This window comes from Phaenicophaeus curvirostris, chromosome 2 (assembly GCF_032191515.1).
Source record: "Phaenicophaeus curvirostris isolate KB17595 chromosome 2, BPBGC_Pcur_1.0, whole genome shotgun sequence".
NCBI lineage: Eukaryota > Metazoa > Chordata > Aves > Cuculiformes > Cuculidae > Phaenicophaeus > Phaenicophaeus curvirostris.
This window is the reverse complement of record NC_091393.1, coordinates 49217432-49229960: the sequence shown is the minus strand read 5'-3', so window position 1 is coordinate 49229960 and position 12529 is coordinate 49217432. Positions and strand designations below refer to the sequence as shown.

General features: G+C 43.2%; 1 protein-coding gene across 1 annotated transcript; it reads left to right on the top strand.

The window, feature by feature from the left end:
• Window positions 1–2847: 2847 nt before the first annotated feature.
• LOC138717947 (p53 apoptosis effector related to PMP-22-like) lies at window positions 2848–11642 on the top strand. Its single transcript, XM_069851984.1, has 3 exons — window positions 2848–3096; window positions 10447–10590; window positions 11231–11642. Exons 1-3 carry the CDS (start codon window positions 2886–2888, stop codon window positions 11464–11466), a joined length of 591 nt encoding a protein of 196 aa, XP_069708085.1. The 5' UTR covers window positions 2848–2885; the 3' UTR covers window positions 11467–11642.
• Window positions 11643–12529: the final 887 nt, after the last annotated feature.

The window sequence follows — 12529 nt, the reverse complement described above, 5'->3', positions numbered from 1 at the left end:
CACACAGAATGAAATCTTTACTATATTAGCCTTTAACTTCAGCTAGATTTCCCAGTTGTTTAAAAGCTAGAGGTCTAAAAACAAAGGAGAAGACAGCATTTCTCTCTTCATAGGGTCGCTGGGAGCAGCAGAGTAGTCAACAAGAGCTGCTAATGCCACAGGTGGGCTTGGAAGGCTTTGGTGTGTTGTGACACAATTGGATCAGGCTGCCCTTGATGCTTCTCAGTGTGTCCCCCCCAGCCACCGCAGCGCCCAGGCGTTGACACACTCCAGGTGCCTTGGGAAGTCAAATAATGCAAATAATGAAAATGGCAGCCAGCTCCATGCTCCTATCTGAACTGGGGGATCTCTCTAACTTTTGACCCTGCGATGAAGCAAGTACTTTCCTGAGCAATGAATTCCTACTCTATTTCTTGCAAAATGGATGAAATTTAAGCTTACTTCTCATCCAACATCTCTCCCTTTTTGTGCTGAAGAAAATACCTTTTGTGTCTGCTTTGGAGGTGACTTGAGTGCTGACAGTGAGGTAGCTGGAAAATCACCTTCGGGCATTACCCAAATGAAGTTCTGCTATAGTGACAAAAAGTGATAATTGTGCCCTTACTTCTCCTTTCTGGAAAAAAAAAAGAAAAAAAAAAGTGTGTGCTGGAGAATTATGCTTGCAAGGCAAAAATTATTTACATTTCTATTTTGTAATGAATTTGGAACGAAACCTGGACAGTGGGCATGACCACCAGGAATGAAGGAGGAAGATTATTTTGGTTGTAGTGTGGTACTGAACATTTGGTTGGACTTGAAAAGGAAAAAGTTATGGTAATGAAAAGTTTAAGAATAATATAAAGGTAGATATGATTTGAATTGATATTGCAAGGGAACACTGGCAAGAACTGAAGGGTGGAAGAGGAGTCATGAATAAAAAGTATTTGTGTGCAAAAGTGTGTGTGTGTGTGTGCATATATATATATGTATTATTAAACAGCAAATCAATACCTTGTCACAATATAACTTACTCTGCAGAAACACGCAGGCCATTAATTTTTCAAAATAAGTGATTTAAAGCTAGATTAGGTCTTAAAACCAGCCCTTCATCATTATTACTATTTTGTCAGTCAATATGCACTTGCCAGTAAAAGCCCTTAAGATAGTTAAGTGGTAAATAGTCCCACAACTGTATTTAAATATGGAAATTTTTCAAAACACTAACTTAAAAAACCCATTTTTTTCAGAGTTTAGGAAATGTTACAATAATTCATAGCTGTATCTTTTAATTTACACTCTTTGGAAAGCCACATGCTATGCAGCAAATATGCAAATAGTCTTTCAAAGCCACTTTTTAACAGAAATTGTATACCTTAATTATTATTGAAAGAATTAATACTTGTCAGAGTCCTATTTTTCACTCATATTGTTTTAATAAGTACATATTGGTACATACTTTCTAGATACATACAGCATTTTTCAAGATTTTTCTGGTAGGAACTTTGAGGAGGTGGATGAGAGAAGGCTGTTGAAACTTTTTGTGGTTGGAGGTAAACTCTCTGAGAGTTTTCCAGCTTGCTTATGGTGAGATTATCTTATTGTTCTGTATTAAGCATCACAATCTATTCCCTGGCATTTGTTAGCAATTGGTACTCAAATGAGGTGCAGCATCTCTCCTCATGGGGGATACATCCCTTGAGTATCTTTTGAGGAAGTGACATTGGGCACAGTCTAAGCATGTTTGACATGGCTGCAACAAAATCACATTTGATGCAGTCCAATAAGAACTGTCTCCATCCCTCATCCTCCATGAAACCTGTGTAATCACACCTACCTGCTACTATTTTCAGCCCTTCAGAAAGATCTGTTCTCCTACTGGCCTCTGCTGCTCCAACCCTTGACCAAATACCTGTGAGTTACATGACCAAAGCACATGTAACCCTAGTGCTGTGATAGGTATATGTCTGCTCATAAGATGACAGGTTGCGTTGGTGCTGGGCAATGGGATGACATGAGGGGATGTATGTAGATGTCATTGTGGAGAAATGTTTTTCCCAGGACAAAAAATTTATGTGAATGAACAGGGTTAGCCTTCACTTCAGTCACCTCAGGGTTGCATTTCCAGACACACGATGGGGAAAGATCAGGGCATATGGGTCTTGAGTACCAGTCTTGGACTGTATCTGGCACAGAGTGGTTGGAAGTTGGAGCACAATTGCAATCGACCAGTCACTAGGAAACATGCATTTGTTTAATTCTGAGCTTGATACCAGAAAACTGGCGGCTTCCTTGTTAATAATGTCACATTGCCATCCTCAAATAATATCTTTCTTTTTCTTATTATTTGCATTAGAATTGTTTAAAAATTGGCCAACAGGTTGACCATTTCAACTTCAAAGCAACTTATTACAAGCTTTTGCTACCCGAAGTGACTAACACCATTAAGTATTATCAATGTTGGGTAAGGCTGATCCGTCTGTCCGGTGAACAGAGAGGAGAAAGACAAGTTTAACACGTCGGAGGACGGCGGGGCTTCTGAAACCTAGCGAGAAGCTGAAGTTTTTGCTGTGGTTACGTTTTGCGGTGTCGGGGCCACGACGGAGCAGTGGGTGCGGAGCCGGGAGGGTGTCAGCCAGCAAGGAGTTAAGCGCAAAGCCCAGCCCGGGAAGGGAAGGGATGGGATGGGAGGCTGGCGGGGCAGGGAGGGAGCCGGGGCAGAGCGGGGAGCTCCCTCCTCTTTTCGCTGCAGCCGCCAGGCTTAGTCAGAGGAATGTGGGTGGGACTCCCTCCTCCCCTGGCGCCTTAAAATCTCTCCTGGGCCGAGACGCCGCAGTCTCCCGTCCCGTCGGAGCGTGTCCCCCCCTCCCCGCGACGCCCCGTGTCCCCCGTCCCCGCCGAAGGGCAGGATGGTGGTGTGTAGCCTCGCCTGCTGGAGGTGCAGGTGGCTCCTGCCCCTGCTGCTGGGCTTGGCCATCATCATGGGCATCATCGCCCTGGCGGGCCGGGGCTGGCTGGAGTCCGAGTCAGAGCCCTACGTGCAGCAAGCGTCCCTGTGGGAGAGCTGCACGCGGGGCGAGGACGACCCCAACTGGAGCTGCGAGTCCCTCATGGACTACGGTGAGTGGGGAGCCCCCGGCCTCTCCTCCCGGGGCCCCCAAGGCCGGGGGCTGGAAAGTGGGGTTTGCGGGTGCTCCCCCCGTGAGCGGTCACCCGGCTGCTGGCCTTCTGCGATGGGGTTTCCTTTACGGGGCTGATACTGATGTTAAACCAGCAAGGAAATACGGGTCCAGGCTGCTTCAGAGCAATCTTTTCTTTATGTGCAATACTGAGAAGCTAGGGCGTGTTGTGTTGGGCTTTTGAAGTTATTTGACAACCAAAGTAATAGAACCAATTGGCCCTAAGTTCCTTCGGCTCGTCTGTTCGCTCTCTCTGAACTATCAGGAGGCTTACGTCCCAGCAGCCTCGCTCGGCACTAGCCAGATCCCCTGCCACATGCTGCTTGGACGGTGAGTGCAGAATCCTTCACTCGTGTGTTCACATGTTCACCACCTATGCAGAGCCACACCCGGGCAATATTAAAGTGGTCTTCTCTTGGCCATCTGGAGGAAGAAAGCATCATACTTCAACCCTGCTTGGCCATGAGAAGGTGGCTGTTTTGATGCCTCCTGACCTGCAGCTTAAAATGGCCCGATGTGGGTTTACAGACTAAAAATATGCTGCTTCCTCTGTATTCCTCTCTATTGCACTAAGACCTAAATCATGGGGTAATTGTGCCTCTGTTTTAACTCATTGAGCTGCTTTTTTTTTCTTTTTCTTTCCCCAGCACAACCAGCATAATATTTTTACTGCATACTCCTAGTTTCAGGGCTTTTAGGGGACTTCTTGGTTTGTTTGGGGCTTTTTTTTGTTGTTTTTTTTTGCTAGAACAGATGGGTCTGATTACATCTGCTTTTCCCCTAAATAAAATACTTCTGGACAAATAAGCAGACCCGCCTTAAGATCCTGGACAAGGGGACTTTGGGGACTGGGAAGCTGGGCGTGTTTCAGCTGGGAGAGCTGGGACTGCTGCTCCCGCAGATCCCTTGCTACCCAAGCACAGTGGACTGACTTCCAGAAGCTTTCCATTGCAACACTCGTGCGTAAGCTAAATACTGAATATATTGCAAGAGCAGTGGCTTTTTTCTCAGCCAGGTGATGACTGCAGGTCTTGCTGTATGTGGAAGAAATCTGGCTAGTTTGACAAAAATATCTGTCTGCCCCATTAGTTAGAGAAGAAAAACCAGTGCAGTAGATTTGCTGAAATTTGCATTGCACAGGGAAGAGGTTCTTCTACAGCAGACCTGCTGAAGTTTGCTTTCACCAGCAGTGACACTGCTTCTCCTGTCCCTCAGTACTTGTGGGCGTGTGCTTTCATCAGCCCTTAGTGTTGTGGGGCAAGAGCAACTTTCTGCTGGTTTTTCTGGTTAACAAGCTGTCAAAGAAGAATAGCACCCCTTGACTTCACTTATTTAAGCCTTGGCTTATTTAACCCAAAATTTATTTAAATCCTTGACTTATTTAGACTAACTGGATTTTGCCTCTTCTATAATTTTCATGTCATCAGTGCCACTGTCTATTCAGATACTATCGAGAGATAGCATGCAACGTATGAGTTCAGGTTTGATTTGTTTTATTTCCTTTTTTCTATGCTAATGCAATTAGGCTGAAAATAGGTGAGGGCATTTACAAAGGAAAAAGTGCCTAGCAGGCATTTGCAGCACTGCTGCAGGAACATAAAAGTTAATTAATTGAGATGCATAACTTGTATTTTGCATACAATAACTACTATGCACTAACCATCCTGTGCCTCTCCTGCTGAAACGAAAACTTCAGATTGGACACTCATTAGTCGAAAGCTCCTTTAGACAGTTTCTTTATTGAACTGCATTATGTGTACCTAGAAGATCAAGAGAAAAAGCAGGCTGAGTCACTTATTTTAAATGGATGAAAAAGGGGCTGGAACAGACAAACAAAGATTTGCAAATTGGAATGTCTCCTAAGCTGCATTCCTTCTTAACTGCACATTTGCAAATGCCACAGGAGAGGGAAGAAGTGGAAAGGGAGGAAAAAGAGTAGGATGTCATTTGATAGGGGGGTGGGGAAGAGCTGTACGCTGGTTTGTGTCTGGGAAGTACCTGGCTGACAGCGTCTGTGTATTATCAAAATGTTGCAATGCAGAGCTGCTGGACTGCACGATAAGATGACTCAAGATGACTTAGTCTGGACCATTGCAGAATTAAACTGTTGACTGCGTGTTTAAAACATATCAGTAAGCCATCAGATATGACAAGGATTGTTAGCAATGTGGTTACTTGGACGGCGTGGTTGTCTTTATAGTGACGAGGCTGTAAATTTGGGAACAATATTTGTGGGTGGCTGTGCCTTCCCAGTTCTGAACGCTCTCCCAGTGACTTTGCTGTGAATTATCTCTATAAAAGATGGGTGTGTATGTGTGTTGTAAAGGTGATCCCACGGAGGTTAACTCTTTCTTACCCTCCAAACAGCCATCTGGTATTCATTGAGTACAAAACAGCCAACTTAGCAAAAAGGAAGTATTCATCTGGATCCTTAGCAAGCACCAAGAAAAAATAAAGGGGAACCTAGAAGCAGGAGCCCAGCCTTTGTGAATCATGTTTCACTACGGCTGTGCCACTGTACCTGTGTCCCTAGAGGTATGGACTTTGATACCACACATTATTGGTGAAGCTGAGTACATGTGTTGACTTCACTGGAGGGCCAGGTAAAGAAAGGAGGAATGTTACAGGTACACTTATCTTTTCAGTGCGCCTCTTTTCAGGCATGCTTCTTTCTAATATATGGTGTCAGGATGTATTCGAGACAAACTTATAGTTGTCAGGCGAGTGCAGGCACTTAGAAAATGCTAATGGAACAGGTGTAGCAGCCGCTATCCCTGCCTACACCCAGAAAACATTTACTGCAACTCCCCCAGTAAAAGATCCCAGTGAGCTCACTGGATGCCTGTGTCCCTGCCAGTGGGCTTTGCTGGCCCCTGGGGCAGACGCACATCCACTGCTAGCAATTCACAGGTGTTAAAAGTTGGAAACGTAAAGGATTATGCCTTTCCTGTTCTCCTGGCAGAGAAAAGTGGCTGAAACCGAATTTCTACTAGTGGGCTTTTATTTAACAGTTTGGTAGTATAGGAATTGCTCTTCCGGCATTCCTAAGGCCAAAACTGAGCTGTGATTCCCAGTATTAATTCCCTACCAGCCTTCCTGGCAAACTTTTGATTGTGAGCTGTCCTGTGCTCATGGTAGGTGTGCATATACCTTCCCTTCACCAGTTATGCTGCTATGGAAGTTTGCACATTATGTGAGCAAGAAAATATTACTGACAGTGCTCTCTAACTTGCAGTCCACTACTCCTTTGTTTTGTCAACAAAAGCAGATATTTTTGAGCATTGTATGTAATGGATTCTCAAGGCTGAACAGGAATTGCTACTGCCATTTATATACAGAAAATTGTTATAACTGTAGCGTAAACCCATGCCTTGCCTATGTACATCATGGTAAAACGCCTACTGTAAGATTCCAGCTATTCACAACCTAACAAACTAGCTACTGCTTCTGTAAGGAAGTGAACAAAGATGAGAAAGGCATGCTACTTCAAATCTTGTAGCAGTTCATCTTCCTGCTGTTCTGTTTTTCCAGTTCTTTTATTAATTTCTAAACATAAATCTAGATTTAAATATCCTACCCTGCAGAGCTTCAATCTCGGCTGAGGCATGGTCAGATAAAATCAGGAAATATACCTAATACTGTTGCCTTTTTTTTTTTTTCCATTTCATTGTATTACTGGTGCTCATCTTCAAATAATCCTGACCCCTCCTAGTTATTTGTGTGATAACACTTGCAGCTTAGTTCCTTTCCATAGTCATCATTAATAAAGCTATGTAATAAGATTCTTAAACCTTCCTAATAATTATAGACCTTCAGCACCTGAGCAGTAGGGCTTTTTAATGTTCTTTCAACACCACCTATTTGATAAATACTTTTCTGTTGATTAGGTACAAAGAACATGACTCTTCTTTGAGGCAAAGCTGACCTGGCAAATGCTAATAGCTCCAGCTGTTGTGCTTTTCTGTTCTTCTATTTATGTAGCCCCAAATTACTGTGGTGTTATTTTGATTTCATAAACAGACATAATATTTTTGCCTGTTTTGAGTAAGAAATATACTCTCTGACACTCAGGGACCTGAGAATTTTCTATTTTTATGCAAAACTTAAATTCTGGCTAAATGTCTCATGATTACAAGGTACTTCTGAGCACAAACTAGATAGAATCTGGGGCTGATATGTCTTCCTGTGACAAGGTCTCTCCTGCTTTTAAGGCAGCAAACAGTGAGAGTGTAAACCCATGTCTCTCAACTCCCAGCTGTAAGGTGGAGGATCTTGCAGATAGAGACAGAGAGCTGGGTGCCTGCGGGAGTTCAGTCATCTCTCAGGAGCCTCTGGGAGAAGAAGTTGCTGAGAAAGCCTGACTTGATATGTATGGCATGAAGGGAGAAACATCAGTTTCAGTCGGAGCCCTGCAGGAGTCCGTCACCTGAAAGCTTTCCCTGTTGGTGCGGGTAGCAACAGTTTGTGGGGAAAGAGCATTAGGCCTGCACCTTACTCTTGGTAAGGGTGCAGCCTCCCCCCCAGCCTCTTCTATCAGTCACTTATTAAGACTCCTAGTAATTTTTTTGAGGTTTCTCTTCTGTGGCGTATATACAAGTCCAGAGCTTTTTGCTGCCCTTCCTATGACTCCCACTGGTGCACATCTGGCCATTCAATGGCTATTGTCTAGTCCTGCCTAGAGTAGACCCATCCAATGCTGTGGCTGGCACCTATGGCTTTGTCTTATCAGTACTAACCTGCTGATAACTGCTGCTGGAGAAGATAATCTAGCAGTGGAAGGAGAGGAAGGTATAGTGTCACCAGCATTGAGCACTGTCACGGGAGCGCAAAACTCACTGAATTTCGTAGTGGTGGTACCTACCACTGTCCTGTTTCTGAAGACCTGAAACACAGCTGGTGTTGATATTAATCTTTCTTTTCACATGGACAGAGACAAGAAAATAAATCACTGAGCAGAGCTGGGGGTAACCTGTATCCAAAAGCTTGTTATACCTGTAACGTAAGCACAGCGGGTATGGAAATAGCAGGAAGTGCACTGGGGCCCTTCTGGCTTATATCTCCTCTGGTCATGTTTGTGTTGCACCAAACCTCAAGGTGTCTAACATGCGGGTGTGTTTGAGTTTACAACCTAAATTTTATCAGGCAGATGCCAGACTAGGTTTCCTATGCTGTGCCAGCATATATAATACATCCAAAAAGGATTGTGCTTTGATAACTAAGTGTTCCTTCTTCTTGTTGTGCTTTTTTTCTTAATAGGGCAACTATCAATAAATAGTATTGCTGGATCCTGTAGTCTGAATCACTTTTCCTGGACTGGCTGTGTGTAATGGTTGAATATCATTTTGTATTAGTTGTCCCTAAATAAATCTTATTGTGGAGACAATATCCAATACCTGCATTGGGTATATCAGAGACTGTTTTATATTAAAAGATTTTATCAGACAATTGACATAGCTTGAATGTCCAGATGCTCATTGGATGTCACCCCTCACCCTTACCCCTTCTGTAAGGGAGTTCTGTGGGGTGATGAAACATGCACAACTGGCTGAAGGAAAACTAATTTGAAAAATATGTGATGTCTTGAGTTAGCTCCAAAGAGAGAGGGGAAGGATAATCCCTTTCCTTACCTTTTCTATGCCAGCATGACCATCTTCAGCTGACAGCAACGGTGACTGGGGTGTTTAGGCTGAGATCTGTCTCACGGATGGCTGCTATGTTTCACTTTTGCTCTTGTAATAGGCAGGAAAGAAACCAGTGCAGACTGATCTAATGAAAATAGCTCTAAAAAAATGCTTCGCTTTCGGAGAGTAAATTGATATATGGAGTAGGGGTGAGTGAAATAGTTTTATGCATTCTCTGTCTTATATTACTAGTTTTTCCCTGTTTATGTGACTAATTGAGTACGTGAGTTAAAGTGGAGGGGTTTAACTCTTTAGGAAAAGATTATCTGCCTCACTGTCTTTTTTGGTTTAGTTTTTGCACAGAAAAGAACAGAGACTATGTTGAAAGCAGGACGTCTCCAGAGTCACTTCAGCTGTGTTGGAACAGGCAGCTCTTATGAAAGAGATATTCTGGAAAATGTTCTGACCTAGATATTGCTGCTCTCTTTATTCCTACATTAGAGGGAGCTCGGGATCTGGCCCTACCTCTATCTGAATGTGTGAAAGTAAAAAGCGACTTTATGCAGATGTGGGAAGTGAGCTGTGATGACAGCTGACTGGAAGCCAGAGCACTAGCCGATATGGTTTAGTCCATGTCAGCATGTATCCTGCCTCCTGGGCAGGAACAACTTTGCTTGTTGTTGTTTGCATTAGGCTCACCTGAACTTCTGCTTGGTCTCTAAAGAGGAGAGAGTCTGACCACAACAACGGCCTTTTCACAAGCTTGTGGTACTGCAAAAGGGGAACTGCAGTTTGGTTTTCTGGGAGGTATTCTTACCTTTGTTGCCGCAGCCCTAGCCTGTTGTGGGTGAGTTCTGGGCACTGCTGTTGCTCTGCTGGCATAAGGCCACTTGCTTCTTGCCTGGGCGTCTCCAGCCTGCAGTTGTTTGATCCTAAGCATCTGCACCACCCCATCCCATCAAATGTCAAAGTAACAATTCCAGAGGATTCTTCCACTTCCTTGTAGCTTCTGCTGTTTCTCATCCACTTGCTATGTTTTAGCTATTTCTAAATTTGTGTCAGCTGCGAATAGATTTTTATCTTCAAGAGCTTTCTCTTTGTCATCTCTTCCTTCAGCTATTCCAAATCTGTTTCTTTTTGGTCATGCTAATTTTGCTCCACATGCATTATTCTTGATATAAACAGACAGGCAAGAAAGTGTGCACTGACAGCACTATTATTTCCCAGCAGTTATCTCCTGTGGTGGTACCTTCTTGTCTGCTCCCGTACTTCCCCATGCATGGAAGTAGTTTTGTAAACTTCTATATCAAGCAAGAATGGTAATGATAAAGGGCATTCTCAGTGGTTTGTGTGCTCTATCTGCTCAGATGTCTGTGGGTCTCTTATAAATAAAGAATTTGGATGTGCTAGCTCCATTACCATGCTTCACTTTATCCCTCTTTTCGGCAGGAAAAGTTAGCAGGCAGTCAGTTCTGTGCAGCACCAGCAATGATGGTGCCTCTCTGCTCTGCAGCTGTGTGCTTTGGAGGCATTCAGCGTTGCTTTGACATAAGGTGTGCTTCTTACAGTAAAGGTTTTCAACAAAAAATTAGTTAAGGAAACCAAACAGCTACAATGACCTACAGTTCAGTGCACTGCTGTATGTAACATCTTTTTGTTTTCTCTTCAAGGATGGGGGAGAGCAGCAGCTGCCACATACCTCGTTGGCTTTGTGATTCTGGTCATCTGTTTTGCCCTCGCAGTAATTGCATTCTCGATTGAGATACTCCGCTTCAACTTTGTGAGAGGAATTGGAGGCTTGCTCTTTGTTGTCGGTAAGGCTGGGCACAAAGACAAGGTTATTTTAGATGTAAAGCAGGCATCACTAGAAAAACATGCTAGATGGAGCCTCCCTTGTGAAATAAGCTGTCTTTGTCTGGCTTATGACTCATTTTCACAGGGAACAAGGGAGGGCTGATTTACACACTAAGAGGATAATGGTTAGGGAAGCTCCAGTGGCCTTTGTAAGTTAGTATTTTCCCAAAAGTGATATATACAGAACGAATAACAACTCTGACCCTGCATGTCAGTGCTAAGACTTAGGAGCTGAGAGCTCTGGGTGATTCCTACCTTCCTGAGGTGAGGAGGAGTTATGGGGCTGTGGTACAAGTGGGAGGTAACTAGCTTCTCAGGGATCAGGATACCTGGCTGTAGGACAGAGCTGGTCGTGGCATGCAGGGACGTGCCTTGGCAACCTGGCAATGTCAGCCATAGCTGCTGCAGCCAGATAGGCATGAGGATCTGCCTTGGCTGGGAGTCGTGTACCTCTTTAAGAATGTAAATTTGATTGTAGGACTGAAGCTAATCCTTACGTATCTTAAAAGCATATGTAGTTGTCTCCAGGTACCTTTTTTTTAGTGGGAAATGTATCATTCATTGTCATTTACTCCTGCTTTTCTTTCTTTCTCTCTTTAGCTGCATTCCAGATCATAGGCTTGGTCATCTACCCAGTGAAATTCACAGAAGACATTCCACTTACAGGAGATAATATGTTCAGCTGGGCCTATGGCTTTGGTTGGGCCAGCACTGTTGTTGTAATAGGTTGTGCTTTCTTCTTCTGCTGCCTCCCCAACTGGGAAGATGAAGTCCTGGGAAATATCAAGCCTACTTATTACTACTCCTCCCCAGAGAGAGCACCATATTTAAATTGAAACATTAAATGCAAATACAATCAACTGTCAAAACAACAGAGGAGAACCTCTGCTGTAAATCTGGTGCAATTGTAGGAGACTGAAAAAAACCACCTTATTTTTCCAAAGTATTTCTGACTAGCCCTGGCAATAAATTTGTGAAAACTTTGGCATCTTTAAGCAAATGGCTTTTACCTGAGGTATTATTTATGAATTCTCATGTTGATTCTATTTAGGTGGTTTACTTGCTCCTTCCCCTCCCAACTAATTGATTCATCCTTATTTTATTCAGACATTTGCTTATGAATAAAGATGCAGTGTTTCAAGCTTAGAAAGGAAGAGGAGATATTTTAAATAACCTATTAGAGGGGTCTGCAGGTTATTTTTTTTTTTTTATCATCTCTGACAAAATTGCCTTAAATGGAACTGAAAAAATAGCAACCTTCCAAAGAATGCTTTTTCTCCCACCAAAGTCAGTCCCAAGGAAAGAACTTCCCTGAGACTATTGCAGTCACCCACTGCCTAAGAATCTCTTCTCATTCCTGTTACTGAACCATTGTTGACTACTAGCTATTTGAATTAAGGGGGAAATAAAATTTATTTTCCACCAGTTGGAAAATACTGGTGTGTATAACTGTGGCTAATGCATCACTGTGGTGGAGCTACAATAGAGCTTAATATACATTGTCATGGAGAGTATCAATAAACCTTCATATGTTGAACTACATACATTTTTACATGGTATTTGAGGGGTGCCGATTTTGAAAATACCTTTGAGTGGAAACATACACTGTTCTTTATGTCTACCTTTTTAAAACTGCAGGGATTTAATTATCAGCCATGCTTTGGAGGGACATCTTAGGTATTGAAATCCTCCAAACATTTTTAAAGCACACTGTAGGTACTCCATTTTAGTAAAGTTAGGGATGCTTTGTGAGTGACTAGGGATGACAGGTAAAAATAGAAAAGCAGTTCTGTGAGGAATTTATGTGTGCAAACTTCATACAGACACTCATCTCAGCAGTGATTTGGCTGGCTCCTAGCTTGTGTTTCTTGAGCCAGCAATTCCAAGTAAGTATTCCAG